General features: G+C 38.1%; 1 protein-coding gene across 2 annotated transcripts in view; it reads right to left on the bottom strand.

Annotated features, from left to right (window-relative positions):
• The window catches only part of ARAP2 (ArfGAP with RhoGAP domain, ankyrin repeat and PH domain 2), a 159002-nt gene extending 141605 nt beyond the window's left edge, over positions 1 to 17397 (bottom strand). For both annotated transcript variants that reach the window (XM_006918943.2, XM_015595043.2), the window contains exons 1-2: positions 17293 to 17397; positions 3554 to 4616 (exon numbers count right to left, since the gene is read on the bottom strand). In XM_006918943.2, coding sequence (XP_006919005.1) covers positions 3554 to 4455 — 902 coding nt within the window. In that variant the 5' untranslated portion in view covers positions 4456 to 4616; positions 17293 to 17397. The remainder of the gene's footprint in view (positions 1 to 3553; positions 4617 to 17292) is intronic.
• Between the last annotated feature and the right edge of the window lie 214 nt (positions 17398 to 17611).

Here is a 17611-nt window from a genome sequence, read left to right as displayed (position 1 = left end):
ACAAAGGACTTCACCTCAGGAAAACAGGCCCAGAACTGTATTTCTTTTAACAGTTGTATGAAATGTTTAATTAGCAAATAAATTATGTTAAAAGCATCAGCCACAGAGAAATATATTTATTTGGTACATTAAGGAATACACTGTCATTTAGATGTTATTTGATTAGAGAATATCTCAGATTACATAATCCACAATTTTATTTTAAAAGTCATAAAACTTTTAAAAACATACAATTATCATCTGCAATTCTGGTGAGGACTTTAAGTAAAAATAGACACTGAAGTTTGAAAATGACTTAATTACTTTCTTATTTTATGATCTAACCACGATAAATGCATAGCTACCATTTACTGCCATAATCAAAGGAGAAAAAATAGGCTACAGTGGGTAATCTGGGTAATGACGTAGATGCCACTAAGTTATTTACTACTCATTTTCATGTTATTTCCATTCTAATTTTCAAAGACTCATGGTCACAATAGTGTAGAACCTGGAAAAGAAGACACCTACCATAAGGGCTTAAGGGCTCCTGCTGGCTAACCAGGCTCAAAAAAAAAACAAACGAACAACAACAACAAAAAAACATAACATAGCAGCCATTTCTACACTGGGGCCTCTCACTCAAACTGCAATGGAGAGAGAAGCCTGCACTAAAACTACCTGCCTCCTGCACTGAACTGCCTCCCTGCACTGTTCCTGCTGTCTAAGCGAGCCCTTAGAAAGGAGTTCCTGGAATTACATTTCAACCAATAGGACTGAAATTGTCCCCATCCAATTCAAGATGTGCAGCTATATCCCCATCAGCATCTTCACTAGCAAGAGCAGCTTCATTCTGAACAATCGGGACACTGCCTTTTGGACCAATCAAACTGCAAGGATTTGGAGCCTCATTTGCATGAAAACAAACCAATCCTGGACCAGAGGAGGGGACTTATCTCTATATATGTCAGCTCAGGGAGTGTAGTTTTCCTTTCCATCTAAGACTGAAGACTGCATTTCCCCAGCTGAAGCTGAAATCACTAAGATGTCTCGCTAGAGCAGCGTGAAGCAGAACAGAGCTGTCTAGCCAGAAAGGGGCCTGGCCACAGGGCTGCCTCACAGCCGTGCTATTCCACGTGTGCTGCTTCATAATTGAGCTATAACGCTACTGCGCTATTCCACAGCCGTGCTTTTCTCACTGTGTGCTCTGTCACAACTGAGCTGTTTGCACTGAATAAAGTTTCATTCTTCACCACAAACAATCACAGGTTGACAATGGGAATAACAAGCCTTTGAATTTATGAAAAATAACACATCTTGTTTAAAACTTAAACCAAATGCTGATTTGAAGTTACCCTTATGACTCCAAAAGGATGCTGTTCTGACAAAGGCACAATTTTAATGTGTACTCATAGCAGTCTTTCTCGCTTTATTCTTTTAATTGTTTAAAATTAGCAAAACAGTTTAAAGTTAACATGTCATACAAAAATGATCGCCAACATTCCTAAGAAATATTCTAGTTCTTATACAGGCATATCTCATTTTATTGTGTTTAGCTTTATTGTGCTTCACAGATGTTCCATTTTTTTTCTTTTTACAAATTGAAGGCAAGACCCTCCACTAGCAAAAAGAATTTGACCCACTTTATTGGAGTAGTCTGGAACTGAACCCACAATACCTCTGAGGTATGCCTACGTATGCAATCAACATTTGTAATACTATTTACTAAATAAGTGGTTTAGAAAGTGGGTTCTGGAGTCACATTTCCTAGAATGAAATCCCAGTTTACTAATCTTGGGATCCTGAGAAAATTAACCTAAGGCTCAGTTACCTAAGTTACCCAAGAAAATGGATGACTATTACCTACCTTTCAGGGCCACTGTGAGAATTAGATAACCCACAGAAAATTAAAAACCAAACTAGCACCTACATGTTTAATGACACTATTACCACTGATTTCCCAGTAAACATTAGACTCTGTCATTGTCGCAAGGGATGCCAAGCTATACAAACGGATTAGGGCTTCTGCCTTTAGAGTTGATGCTCTCACAGGAGACTTAAATTAACAGCCTTGTTATTGCCGTGTTTCCTCTTGTAAAAACTAAATTTCCAAGTTTTCTCTTGAAAATACAACCGGGATCTGGCACTGTAACTATTGAAGGTGTCTTAGGGCAAGAGAACCCGTACCAGGAAGAGTAGAGACAGGGGTAAGGAAGGAGGACCTCATCACCGTAATGCCAGCCTCCAGCCACTGCAAGCCATCTGTAATAGCTTTCAATGCCACAGCAGTAACAGTCAAACTTGAAAGCCTCATGAAACCCAAGAAAAAGACAAGTGTTAGCTTTTAGTGAAAAATACACACACACACACACACACACACACACACACACACACACAACTTTAGAAAAAAACTGTAGCTATTTTAGGTGTAACTTCAAGAAACAGATAAAAAGCTCTCTCTGCTTTAAGTCTGCTTCTCTCAGACTCTGGAGTTACCTCAGTCTACCAAGGAGCTGACAAGCAGGTAGGCCCCCACTTTTGAGTTTCCATCTCTCGTGGACCTGGTTTCATACTGTACTGTTACCATCTTTTTACATCTATCTTCTCCATCATACTTCAAGCCCCTTTATTCCTCTCAATTGTTGAAAGAAAGCAAAAAGAACTGAACAAACTGGCCCAAAATGGAGTCACTCGTGCTAAGCCTCACATCACCAAATTGAGACTTAACATTTAACCCAGTTGCAGTTAATGAATAGCCTCTCCCAGGAATGTAACTTTTAACCAGTCAATAGAGAATTATCTGGTCAACACTAGTGAGGTATTCTGTAGGACAGACCTCAGCCTTCTCTCCCTAGGGAAAGTGATCTTGCCTGAAACCATCCATTCTTTGCCGGAATAACTTCCTTGCCTCACCTCCATCTGCCTATGAAAGTCTTCCACTTTGTACAACTCCTTGGAGCTCCTTTCTATTTGCTAAATGGGATGCTGCCCAATTCATGAATCAATATAAAGCCCATTAGATCTTTGAATTTACTCTGCTAAATTCTGTTGTTTAATACTACCTCCTTCACACCTAGCACAGTGACCAAGACCAAGTAGGTACTCACTATATGTGTGCTGAATTATTAATTCATGCCAACCATTGTGCCAGGCAGATACAAATGTTAGAAACATGGCCCCTGCCAAAGAACAAATAATTTTGTGGGGAGACAGAGTCAGCCATTCAAGTATGAGAACTCCACTCATAGAATAATGTAATTAATGTCACATGTGGAGGGGAGGCATGGGAAAAAACATCCACACAGAATCAAAGGAAGGGATGTTACCTCAATTAAATGGGACAAAGCTAAAGAGTCCCAGGCAGTTATAAGCTGGAAACATACTCTGGGAAATAGTGTATGAGAGAAGTGGCATGATGAAAAAGTTTTAAAAGAAAATAAAGAGGTTGGTTGAATAGGTAAATTAATATAAGTCAAATTTAGAAAGAAACACTGAAAATATAATTGTTAAAAGTAACTAAATTCCCCCAAATTGAGCACTTATAACACTTATGGCTTATCATAAAATTTCTTACCTTCCTGTAATTCCTTTTGTTGACCCTGGAATCTCTGGTACAGGCCTATGTCTCAGCAGAAAAGATCGAGATGGCCTTGAAACCAACTTGCTACGACTTCTCATAGGTGCTAGGAATGGTGATGACGGAACATACAAATCATTTACAACCATTTCTCCTTGAAATTTAAAGAATGGGGATGGTGGTGATCTTTCTAATAAACCATTAGTTCCATTTCCAGAATTTGCTTCTGATAATGAACAGTCAAAAGAAAGGCATTCAGGGTCTGCATTAGGAAGCTTACTCACATTTTCTGAGATCAAATCAACTTTTTCAGTTTGTTCTTCAATTGTACAATCCATAGTCTTCTTTGTACTTAAAGATTCTACTTTAATACTTTCTCTACCAAATAAAGAATCCTGTAAAGAACCTAAATTCAGGTCTGGTTCTTCTTCTGGAATGGGAAAGTTGTGTTCAGGAAGAGACAGCTTATCATTTGATTTAAGAGGCTGGCTATTTTCCACACTGACGTCACTTTGATCAAGATTTTTTATAACGATCTCCAACTGCGTTGGGCTAGGTGTCTGAACACGACATGAATCTGAAAGTTCTATGCAGGTATCCTGATCAGAAGACGGAGCATGGTGAGCCTTTGAAGTTTCATCGTTCTTCTTCGTTTTATGAATATTAGCATATATTGGGATATCTTGCATTTTTGACAAGATTATCTGTAACTGTTTAATTATCCTCCTCCGGTGTCCCGTAGGTGATATTCCAATTTTGTGTAGAATGCTGTCATTTATTGCTGCACAGTCCTTCACAGTATTAAAACCAAACTCACGGAAGTGTAAGAGATACTGCTCCAAATTAATGTTCATTAGGAAATCTTCGATATCAACATTTACTTCACTGACTGAGGACATAATGGTGGCTTCATTACTAAACCACGTTATAAAAAGCAGTAACAACAAGATACACACACAAGAGATGGTCTGCTTCCGTATTGGTGTTTTCTTTCTCACTCGCAACACAAAAATGTCTCAAAATGTTATTTTCTCCATGTGAACGCTTTATGTGCTTAAGCCTGGGGGGGGAGGGAAAGAAAATTTATTCGGACATTTTAGTTATTAATACCTGGTTTTACATTATAAACTCTCTCTGAAAACAATAGAAATGAGGATAATTACTTTCACCCACTGGGAGTTTGGAATCTTTGTACATGACTTGGCATGCCCTAGAAAGTCAGTTGCTAGGTAGAGTGTGAAAGTACAGGTCAAAAATTCGATGGTAGTATCATATGGTGATTTTCAAAAAGTTAAAAAAGTGACTCTCACAAATATAAAATGAACATGTGTCAAAATGTTACTCAACTCATTAATGAAGGAACCAGTGAGATGGTAAGCCTAGTTCCAAGAGCATTTGTGGAACAGCCTTTAATATAGTTCATAAGACTTTTTTTTTTTTTTTCCAGTGTCAGAATAGGACTGGTAGGTTAGATTTAAAAAAAAAAAACTGTTAATGTCTTACAGAGCAATAAAATCATAACCTTTAGAGTTGTCTTTCTACTGGAGAAAGGTCTATAAGCTAATAGGTAACTTCCCAGTTCTGGGCTCTAACCAAATAGTAAATAGAAAGAGGAGCACAAGAATAAGAATTAAGTGGGCCCATTAAACAAAACTCCCAATTTGTCATTGAAAGAACTTGTTGTACACTCTTTTGATTATCAAATTTTAGGTAATTTTTCTTGACAGCAACTAGACATGAACAACTTTCCCCTCTACTCAACTTTCTTCAAAGACCCTTGAAAAGCACATTTAGAATGTATTTCTCAGGTCAATAATTTTCATTTCAAAAAAGCAGCACTAGATATACAATATCAATATACAAGATGAGCTGAATAATTAGTTAATTCTTAATATATTAGTTAATAGCTAATGTGAAAGTAAAAGGAAAAAGTTTAAGGGTCACAGTTCCCTTTATACACAGCAGTTTCACAATGGTTCATTTTCTTCTAAACAATATCATTCAATTTTTTTTAAAGTCAATCTATATAGATGCAGTTTTTACGGCTGTGTTCAATTTATGAAAATGTATATGTGCAAATTTCTGTATGTTTCAATAAAAAGAAAAAAGCACAGAATATGCATAACACCCACATACTGAAGTAATAAAATGAGACACACTCCAACAAAATAAATTTATCTGAACAAGCGCTGATGCAATGTTTCTGGATATCACATCTCAAAATAGTTCTCCAAAAGGCACCGCTTACATGCTGCATGTCTTAGAGCCAACGACCCGCAAACTATTGTTTCAACTATCTAAAATATAAGCAAATATTGACAAACAGGTATAGGATAAGAGGGAAAGGATATTTCATATTCAGGCAGCACTGTAGAAGCAGAGATATAAAAATACGAACAGGAGACAAAAGGCAGAAAACTACCTTTATCAATAAGATATCTATCACAGTCAAAATGATAAAATGTCAGGGAAAAAAAGTAGAAAGTTAAATCTCAACAACACATACAAACCTAAGTCTCAGATATACCACTCTTGTTCTTTACAATTATTTTGTAAATAAAAAGTTATCTAATTTTTTAGCACATCAGAAAATGGGAATGATTATTGCCAAGTTGGCTGGTACCTTGATCATGGACTTTCTATTCTCCTGAACTGTAAGAAAATAAATGTCTGGTTTGTTGTTGTTGTTGTTGTTTTAAGCTAGGACATCTGTGGTATTTTGTTGCAGCAACCTGAACTAATATACTCCTCCATCCTCACTGCCCCTGCCCGGTTCAGATGTTCATTATATCTCTTGTGTGTATTAAGCAACATTCTGAACAAATTCCTCAGTCCAGTCTCCATATTACTGAATTATTGAAAATCCAAATTTGGCATGTCATGCCACATCCTCGACAGGATAAAGTCTAAGCTCCTTATGGTGCCACATACATAGTCTGGTCTTGATCTAACAAAAATAATAGCAGCTACTACTCCTGTAAATGGCAATCATATGCCAGACACCAAACCTCATATGTATTTCCTGCAAGGTAGATGTTTCTATGTACTAACTCCAGGCTTAAGTTCAACCCCTCCCAAACATTCTACCAACATCCTTCATTCATTTTGCTCATTATTATCATTCCCAAGGCAACAAACCATTTAATAGCTCCATACTTTTTTGTTTATGTTGTATCTGATTGTAAATCTATGTATTTTGCAAAATCTTACACACTGTTTAAAATTTTGAATAGGTAGGTATTACCTTCTCTGTAAAGGCTTCCTATTGACCTTAAATAGAATCACTCTTTTCTCAATATATGACTAGGATCCTAGAAATTTGGCAAGTGCTTGGGAATATTTCAGAGATAAGAGAGAGGTTGGTAGGGATGGCTGAAGTAGTTGAGAAGCCCGTTTTGTTAGTTTCTTGGTGTGCACGTGTGTTTTAATAAACAAAGCCTTTCCCTTCCCTTGGAGTGTATTCACACACTTCCTGGGTGGCTGAGTCAAGGATGGATACACCAAATGTTCTACCCAGAACCACTGCTATCAGTCAACATGCTGAATATGGCTAGTGAACCTGATCTCTTTTTGTTACCCAGAAGAAGCTTCCACTTACAGGAACTAAAACCCTCTCTGCACTTTTATATCAGCTCCATCCTCCAGGCACCTGTCCTTTTAACTTACCATCCAATGGTGTTCACAGATCCACTTCTTTCTTTAGAGGCTTCTAGCCCATACGTACATCATCCGAGGCAAAGAGATGGATGTGCCTAACTATAAAAGTCTACTATACTCAAACTTCTTAATATGAAATCAAAGCCCTCCCCTCCCCATTCCAACCTCCACTTGGGCACAGTGGTGTGTATGCTGTGCTCTAGGTCAGCAGCTCTCCAGGTACTGTTCTGTGGATCTGCTGTACAGCAAAGAATGTCAATAACAGGCCCAGGAACCTGTATTTGTAACACACTCCAAAGATGACTGACATGGGCAACAAAATTTGGTAATTACAAGTTTCAATTTCCTCACTCCCCAGTATGCTTCACACCCTCTAACCTGAGCCTAAGTTCACTGCCCTCCTCCCCTAGGGTGGTATGCCCCTCCTAACCCATCACCCCCAAGTCTAGAGTGTGGCTCAAATCCCACCACCTCCACTTTCGAGCAGTGTAAAAATAGGCATATATGTGCATGTCAGTTTCCTTAACCATAAAATAGAAACGCTCAAAGGCACCTGAACACTGGTGAAGATTAAATGAGATAACCCGTCGTAAATGTTAAAATAGTGCTTAGTATACGTTAAGTGCTTAGCAAACATTCGCTTCCATCATTATCATTACTCCTTTTCATCACTACAGTCATTATCTTCCCACAGCTGAAATCTTCCCTATTCTTTGAAGTCTAGCTCAAATGCAATTTTCTTCACAAGGTCTCTACTGAACAAGAAATAAAGTTCTTTATATTCCTACAGCATTCACTTTTTAGAGCATTAAATTACATTCTACTCATTCAGTAGTAACCCACTGAAGAGGGATAGCACAGTGCAAAAGCCAAGATGTTGGAGCTGGACAACCTGGGAGAAATCTCAGTTCCTCCACTTACTAGTTTTGTGAGCATGGGCAAGTATTTAACCTCTCTGTACCTCAGTTTCCTCATCAGGAAAATGGAAGTAATACTACTACCTACTTCGTAGGGCTATTGTAAAGGATTTACAATACCAGCTGCACACAAATACCAACAAATGTTAAATAAATGTCATTATAATTATTTTTATCATCCCATAATAAACTAGTAATTCTGCCAAGATGATGGCCTATAAATTCCAACCAAATTATTTGTTTATGAACATACTGCATGGTTTCTATGTAGTACACATTTAGAGAATATACAAATAGTTGGCGTGACAGATGTGGTTGTGTGTTTACTCATCCTATCCTGACCCATATCCAAGAGGAAGAAGAAATAAAAGAGAAGTACCATTTAGGAGCATCTGCTACACGCCTGGCTTGCAATACCATTTAATAAACATTATCTCATTATCTTGCTGCGGTCTGCCTTGAAACCACTTTCTCAACCAACTATTTGTGACCACATGCCCTGCTTACATTCTAGTCCAAGCCATTATCTTGCCTATCTTAGACCATTACAATAGCCTTCTGACTGATAGTTCTGATTCGGTCCTGGTCTCTTGCCCTCTACACTACATTGTCAATACCACAGCTAGATGATTCATTTTATAACAAAAGTCATACCATATCACTCCCCGTGACCCCCCAACTTCATCTTCGCTGACCCTCCCGCTCTATTACTCAACTGCCATCAAGTTGGCCTCAGTCCTACTCCCACCTCACGCCCTTACCCCTCACCCTTCCATCTCCTTCTAATCTGCTTCCCCAACATATACCCATGACTCATGGCTCACACCATGAGTAATAGGTCTCTGCTCAAATGTGCTCCGCAGGGGAGGCCATCCCTAATCCCCTGGGTATATAAGCACGCCTTGCGCCTCGCTACTCCCCACCCTTGTTTTATCTATCTTCATGGCATTTGTTACTACCTGACATCTGTGGACTCTTCCAAGAGGTCAGGGATCTTGTCTAGTATTCAATGCTCTAGCTCTTAAGTTTGAACAGTCAGACATATAGCAGGTGCTGAATAAACATTTGCTGAGTGACTTCCTCTCAGCTTTGAGATGATTTAAGATGAAGAGTAAAAAGTAAACATAAATTAAACTTTTGAGTAATGAGGTCACCAAACTTGTAAGAAGCAGAGACAGGATTCAAATACAGATTTCTCTAATCCATCTAACCACTAAAAGTGGTCAAATCAGGAGTTAGGAGTTGGGTGCAGAGCAGCTGGAAACATTACCAACCACCTATGGGGTTTTTAAAAACTCAGGGGTTGGGACAGGCTTCCCCCGCCCAATGCTTCAACTGAGGAAAACCACCAGTGATTCATCCCCGTCCCCACCCCTACCCATTACTAGTGGAGTTTTGTCATTTCTCCTAGTTCTGCTAAGAAAGAAAAAGGCTGAAAACCACAGGTCACTTCATTAAACCATAAGGCCATTAATTATTCAGTGCTGAGAACTTCTGGAATCACCTGTGCCTGACTGCTATCTTATGGGAAAAGAAAAATCAGCATAGTACAACTAAATTCAGACATAAATTTAATCCATTTTTCTAAAAAAGAAAAAAAAATACAATTTTAAAATAACATAATCTTACCTAGAAAGTGCAAATGTGTTTAATAATAATAAGTTTAACAATCATAGGATCAAAAGACTGAAAAGAACCTCAGAAAATATCAAATAAAAAGAAATTAGGCTGCCACATGAATAGTGAAACTTTTTTTAATGTTAGCAATACAAGTCTTACAGATTCTAAGAACAATGAGAGTTTATTGTATTCTAGAATATAATGAGATATTCTCAAAGGAGTAGATCTATCTCCCAGGGGGAAATCCAGAAAAAGTATGAGAAAATGCTGTTGCTGGTCAAAATGACTGAGCGGTACCCCGTAAATAGGAAAGGTGATTTATGATATCCTACAGGCACAATTCTTACTCTCTCAATTCTCTACAACTAATCACTCCCATAGGGTGCCTGGCACTACAGATAAGTGCCCCTGCCTTCAAGTTGTTAAGAAACTTATTGTGGGGTAATAGCTAATGCCTTAAAAAATTAGGGAGATCCATATGGATAACCTGCTGAAATAATTAGTTCAAGCTACAGATTTAATAAAATGTCACCTTTGCTTCAATACAGAATATAGTCACAAGAAATAGGTATCACGGTATCTGCACATCAAGCAAACTCACTGTTTAATAACAAGATGTTAACTCCAAGCATTCATAAAGACAACATTCAACTTTGTTCTCCACAACCAGGCAGAAGAGGAAGTGGTTTTGAAAAAAATATGCTTGTTGCCCTATTACTCCATCCCATAGTATAGAGCTGACTGCAAAAGGTCAAAGGTCAAGGATCCTAACTTACTGTTCTAGCCTGAGTGCTTAGCCTTCAGAACACTGTAAAACTGGTTATTTAGCATCTCTCTCTCCTCTACCATCCATTCACCTACATTAGCTTGGGGCAACACTACCCACACTAAACCCCTCAGAGGAAGCCCAGGTTCCTCTATCTGGCCATCACTCTTAACAGTGGTCACCCACAGATTCTGGCCCGCTGCCCCACTGTTCTCTAGCTTGACCACTACTCCTTTCCATCCATCCAAACACATCTATCCTCCTTCATTCTCCCTCAGACTTACAGTGCTAATAATGATAGCCAATATGTATGGAGCATTAACAAACCTACCTGTATAGGATCTCACATAATCCTTACAGCTGCCTTGGGAGGAAAGTCTCATGCCGAAAGCCACACAGCTGATAAACGGTGGAGCCAGAATTCTAAGAGTCAGACTCCACCACCTGTGCTGCCTAATACACAGTTTATTTAACAGTAGAGGAGGATGAAGGACTTGATATTTTCCTTCCCTTTTGAATGTCAGCTAAGTATTTATAGTCACTAGAGAAATGCTGCTTAAATATACCATGCCTTGCAAGCCCAAGTTTTACACACCTTTTCGATTTGATTGTGGGTATATATGTCCATATAAGTGATTAAATATGGAAGCCAACAATCATTTACATTTAATTGCTTGAGATTTAAAAACCAATGACAAATTAAGGGAGAACAGCTTTGAAACTGCTATATAAAGAAATGGTAATATAGAATTTCATTTATTAAAACTTATGCATCTAGCATTGCAGAAAGGCAGCCAATGATGAACTATGTAGGATAACTGATATAGTAAATTCAACTGCATGAAGCCAAAATAAAATCATTAAATATGGCCAAAGTATTCTCTGCCCACCAGAGCATTCAATGGCGATGGGGTAAAAAACACAAACAAAAAAAAAAATTGCTTGACTAGAATAGAAATTACTGAAGTATTCTTCCAAAAGGTACTTAACTGTGGTCTTAAAAGTTTAGCTTTAAATGTGATACAAAAGGAGATACAGAGTAGAAGCAACCCAAGTATTAATTAACAGATATACAGCTGAATACTATGCAGCCTTAAAAAAGGAAGGAAATTCTGCAATATGCTACCAACATGGATGAACCTTGGTGAAATAAGGCAGTCTAAAAAGGACAAATACTGTATGATTCTACTTATATGAGGCATATAAAGTAGTCAACTTCATATAAAATAAAAAGTAGAGTAGTGGTCACTAGGGGCTTGGGACAAAGGGACAGCAGTATAATGGACATAGAGTTTCAGCTTTGCAGGATGAAAAAGTTCTGGAGATCGGCTTCACAATGATGTAAATATACTTAGTACTGAATTGTAGTGCACTTAAAAACAGTTAAGATAGCAAATGGAATTCTACGTTTTTTGTTTTTGTTTTGTTTTGTCAAGAAGGAGGTAGAGACTAGAAGATTTGGGCCAGCCTCTCGACTTTCATTCAAACTGAACTCCCTATATATATCTTGACTTTTTTTTCCTTTTGGGGCCAATTCAAGTCTTATAACTGTGTACCACTACAGCCTTGAAGCTTTCCTATCTATTCCACCCCTACTTGAGTCCTCATTAATTCCAGCCTATGCTCTGGAGTCAGGCTGCCTGAATTCCCATTCAGCTTTACCTATTTGTTAACCTTGCACCTGGGCTACATAAATTCCCTGAAGCTCAGTTTCCTCCTCTGTAAAATGAAGACAATATATCTCACATCTGATAGGATATCTGCTAAGATTAAACAAGTGAAATATCTAAGATGTTTATATAACAGTACCTGACATGAATAATAAATGTACAATACATATTGGCTATTATTACTAATTCATCTGTTGTATACAATATTGCACTTGGTCATATTCATACCATATTATTGCTTTGACTGGTAGTCTTCTGCCTCTACAGTAAAATTACATTCCTTTAAATTAGCATTGTAAATTTTTCTTCTAATAAACCTACAAAGCACCTAACAGCAGTAAACATAGTTTTATTAATTTAGTAAAATATTGATGTGGTTGGAGTAGTGAGAATGATGATCTTACCTAAAGACTTTAGATCTGGTACATAGAATGCATTGATTATCATGATTATCATTGAACCCAGCGCTGCCATGTACTAGCGGCATGACCTTGGGAAAGTTCCTTTATTTTTCTGAGCCTTCCTGCTGTCATGTGTAAGCAGTGATGGCAATGCACAAGACTGTTTTGAAGATGAAATGACTAAATATACATAAAGATCTTAGAAAAGTCCTGGCAAGTAAAAAGCACTGAATTAGTGTCTGCTAAGTGGAGAATAACTGAGGTTTGAAATAGTCACTCTCTGGACAAAAGCATTTGCAGCTTGGATCAATGAGAAAGGATTGTTCTAAGTTATGTTTTGATTATTTTATTTACATTGAAATCTGAAAAATATGTCTTTGAAAATCTAGAACTTAATATCCATTTCCAAAGCTGCTGAAGATGAGAACTGATAGTTCTTTTGCTTGTTATGAGAAGTTATCGGTAACATAAGAAGTACCTTCGTTTAGGTGTTTTTGATTAGCAGTCCCCAAACTTTGTGGCACCAGGGACTGGTGCTCCTATGAGAATCTAATGTCTGATGATCTGAGGAGGTGATGCTAGCACTGGGGAGCAGCTGCAAATACAGATAAAGTTTCACTCGCTCACCGCTCACCTGCTGCTGTACGGCCCGGTTCCTAACAGGCCATGGACCAGTACCCATCCTTGGCCCGAGGGTTGGGGACTCTTATTTTAGATAATATCTAAATAGTTAAATGGCTTCAGTAAGTATTCTCTTTCAAGCTATCCACCTAGATTTTAAGTTAACTGGCTAATGTTTGAGACTTGTTTTCGATTCTAATTCAGAGAGCTTTAGAATAGAGCCATAATTCTTGGGCAACTGGAGGAAGACTTCTTCCCGAGTTCCTACAAGAGCAGACGTGGGGATAATAAAAAGGAATATAAGTGGAATTTTTTTATCACTGTGGAGGACTCCCACTTGCGTGTCCCTAATAATACCTGGACAGCTCCTTCTGCTAAGTGCCAGGCCCTTCCTACATCTCCCTCTACAATCTAGCCACATCTAACTGAAAGGAGAGTCAGATCCCCTTAGAACTCTTGGTATAAAAACAGGCACATATTCAGAATTCTAGTTCAATTCATGCTACACTGAACATAGCTTTACTGTTTAACTTAGATCAAAACTAACATGACATTACACTTCAATAAAAAGATTTAAAAATGTATACTTATATATACACTTTTTATGTACACATGTTTTAAATTTTAAAATTTTGTACAAATGTGTACACCCCACCATTTCTGAATTTGAGCCACATTCTTAGACTAAGAACCAGATGTTTCAAAATAGCCTACTGTGAACCGTTTTCCTCTCTTTGCATTTATAAATAGCACCCTGACCTCTTTTCCAACTGAATTTGAGGGCTCATACCTAGTGGTTCTGTAACTGTCAAAGTCTCCTTTTCTTAGGAAAGGATGATATCTCAGCAACTGTCTCCTGACTTACTGACTCATTTATTTACATTTCTTCATCCAATAAATATTTAAGGGACACAATTTATTCTCTCCAAGATAATAGCGGGAAATACTTGCAGTTCAAGATAACAGCACCTATAACCTCATTTGAGAACTCTGTCAAGTGCCACAGAGAAAGTGAAGATGCAATTGCCTTCTCTCAAAGAGTTTAAAATCTAAAAGAGTAGATAAGACATGACTACAAGCAAAAGAAAATAGCATGCATATGAACAGTCAGTTCTTTACAATGCAGTAAGGCCAGTAAAGAAGGAATACCACAATTGGAAGACTCAGATGTACCCCAAAAAAAGCACTTAAATAATAATGATAAGAAAAATCAAAAACTCAACTTCCTTGAGTTTCATGTGGTTTACATTTTAAGTACAGTTTTAAGTACATAAAGAAGTAGTACCATTATCTTTCATGAACACCAAGGAACTCTCAAAATCTCAAAGCAGGTAAGTGAAATATGTAGCAATTTGAGCCTTGAGGATGGAGTGCTCAGTGAAGGATCTATGGAGGGGAGTTTCAAGATGTGCAGGAAGAAATGTAGCAGGTGGAGACAGCAGCATCTGATGTAGAAAGAATGCCATAACATAAAGGGGGCAGAGAGGGAGAAGATGCTTCAGGCAATAGTAAGGAAATGAGAGTAGCTGGGAGGGACTGAGGGTTCAATGAAAGGTAATGCCAGAAAAGGAAGCTGGAACTGGCTATGGAGGGCCTTGAACAGGAGCCTAAGGATTCTGAACTTCATTAAGATACTGTGAAAGAGGTCTGGTGACCACTTTTGCCATTGCCACCTCCACAAGCCCAAGTCACCTGATAATCAGCATAAAAACCTCACTTCTCTCCTGCTCTTTCCTGATCATCTCTCCAACTCCAAACATTTTAAACCATTCTCTCTGCTTCCTAAAGCTACGTAATGTAACCGAGTCCTTTTTGCATGTCAATTTTGTGAGAACTATGGGGGCAGGGTCACTATCTTATCAGCCCTTCTCTGCTTACCTTCTTACCTACCCATGCACCTTTGTATGCAAATGGTATAAGATAAAAAAAAAAAAGTTTTTTTTATAGTTTTTTTTATAGTTTTTTTTTTTTTATAGTTTTTACCCCTGACGCTGCTCAAAAAGACTACTTCAACCCAGATCAGAACTCCTTTGTTTTGTCCTTAGCATGGGTAAGGAAGTAAGTTTTTGCTGAGTCAAAATTGTAACAAAATTTCACAGACCAAATTTCTAACTAGAAAGGACCATGTGAAGAGGACATCATTGACTATTGCTTCGATTAAGGAAATAAGCAAGAAAAATGGTTTATCATTATATATTTAATCTGGCCAATGTCCAAAAGAAACCTAAAATGATAAACTACAGGGGTCTAGGACTCACAAAAAAAAATTAAGAAGACATCTCATAGCCTCTAATCTCTCATTAATCACATCTGGTCAAAACTAAGAAATATTTCTAATATTAACAATAAGTTCTCTACCTAATTAATATTTTACAGAGAATTTTAAAATTCCTCAATTTAGAGTTAAGTGCAAAGGCTTGATCCAATGAGTCAATAAATCAATGAGGGGGAAAAAACACTTGTTAAAATAAGGCTATTAAAGCAATGACAATCATTTATACTGAGCATTTTTATAACATCTTTCACCAAACTTTCTCAAAGGTGGATAAAAAGAAGGATAAAGTAACAAAACAAAAATACCTTCTTGGATATCATAAGGTCTATAACCCAGAGTCCTAAAGCAGGTTTTTAAAACTTCATAGTTTCTCATAGCGTTAACGTAAGAGTTTACAAGAAAATTGCAATTCATTATAATCTGAGTCTTATACTTAACCACAGTAACTAAAAATAACTAAATTTTAAAGTATTAATTGAATATCTATGAGCCTCATACTGCTAGAAATTTGTAGCTATTTTAAATGATTAAGAATTTGTTTTTAAATGTACCCTCAGCTTCTCCTTTCGTTGACAACCCACATAAAATGTGACAGGCTTACATAATGAAAAAATACAAACATGTCCACGTAAATAAGTTTAAACAAGTCACTTGACTTACCCTCCAGGTATTTTAATTTAAATAAACCTGTAAGTACTGACAAATCAAATCTCTATAACATACCCTTGGTGTTAAGACCCACCTTAAATGTGTGTGTTAAACATGTTTTAAAAGGAGCCAGAGAGACAGTTCCACTTTAGGCTCTAGCCTAGTTCCATGACCCATTTTACTTTTTCTTTCTTTTTTAAACATTGTTAAACTGTCACAAGAATTTCTCTCAGTATGTCTCTTGTAAGTGCATGGAAGTCATAACTAAGAGTTTAGAGGTATTTCTCTTCTTGCTTAAAAAAAGTTACCTTCCTTTTTTTGAACAGCCATAACTTCATCTTCCAATTACTTATGGGCAACGTTCCACATACTGGCTGGGGTGCAGAGTGCTTAAGTGCGGGGGGAATCAATACTGAGCTTGTAAGTACAATACTATTATTGGTAATCACAATGACATCCGATTAAAGGTACTTTTAAAAATAGCTTCTTTTTCAATACATTTTTGTTTTTAATCGAAAGGATATATTCTACTGAGCAACCTACTTCAAGGACAACCTTGCAAAAAAAAAAAAAATGTTGCTTATCACCATACAAATTCGCAACAGCCTAAAAAACAATTATTACACACAAACTAGCTTCTATTTTCCTCTTATTATCAAAGATTATAGTTCACAATATAATTTCACGAAGTCTTCTTCCAAATCAAAATAACTCCAGATCGATGCAGGAAGGTGAGTGAAGTGTTCAAGAAAACAAGCCAGGAAGAACTTACTTTACCAAATGAGATGGACACTCATTCCCCCAAGAGACCTGTCTCCAAAAGTAAACGAGAAAGATCAATCTGGTCAACTCGCTGACAGCTCCCCGAGTACCGTGCCCGGTTCAGGCAGGTGGAGGCCAAATTATTGTAATTAAAGTTAATTTACAGGCCCGTCGTCTCAAAGTGTGTAACAAGCAGGATGCGGGGGAGCACGAAGATCAGAGCAAACTCATTAAATCCACCGAGTAAACAGCTTGGTGCCTGAAACTCGATAAAGGGCTGCTCCTTTTTATTTTTCTTTTGGGAAGAGGGGGAATGAAGGGAGATTCTAGTTGTCTATCTGGATTGTCATCCTCCCCAAGCCAAATCCCAACAGTAAGTGGGATTTTTATATCACTTACCCGCTTCTGGTTTCCTTTTAGACGCCCACACGCGGGAGCAAAATCCAAGGGGCTGAAACCAGAGACCAGCACTTTGCACTCTGGAAATTTACCCGAAAAAGTACCGAAAAGCCCTGGCCCTGCCTGAGACGGTCCTCCCACACCCGCCCAGTGCACGCGGCCCAGCCCACCCGTGGTGCCGGGTACTCGCCTTGCGCAAGGGCGGCGGAGATCGGGAGGCAGGCGGAGGGGGCGCCTGGGCGCCGGAGTCTCTCGCTGCCAGGCTCGCTCAGTCCTCACCCGTGGGTCCCAGGCACGCGGCCTCCTCCTTCCCGGACCC

The sequence above is a fragment of the Pteropus alecto genome, unplaced genomic scaffold (assembly GCF_000325575.1).
Source record: "Pteropus alecto unplaced genomic scaffold, ASM32557v1 scaffold5, whole genome shotgun sequence".
Classification (NCBI taxonomy): Eukaryota; Metazoa; Chordata; class Mammalia; order Chiroptera; family Pteropodidae; genus Pteropus; species Pteropus alecto.
This window is presented reverse-complemented; position numbering and strand designations above follow the sequence as displayed.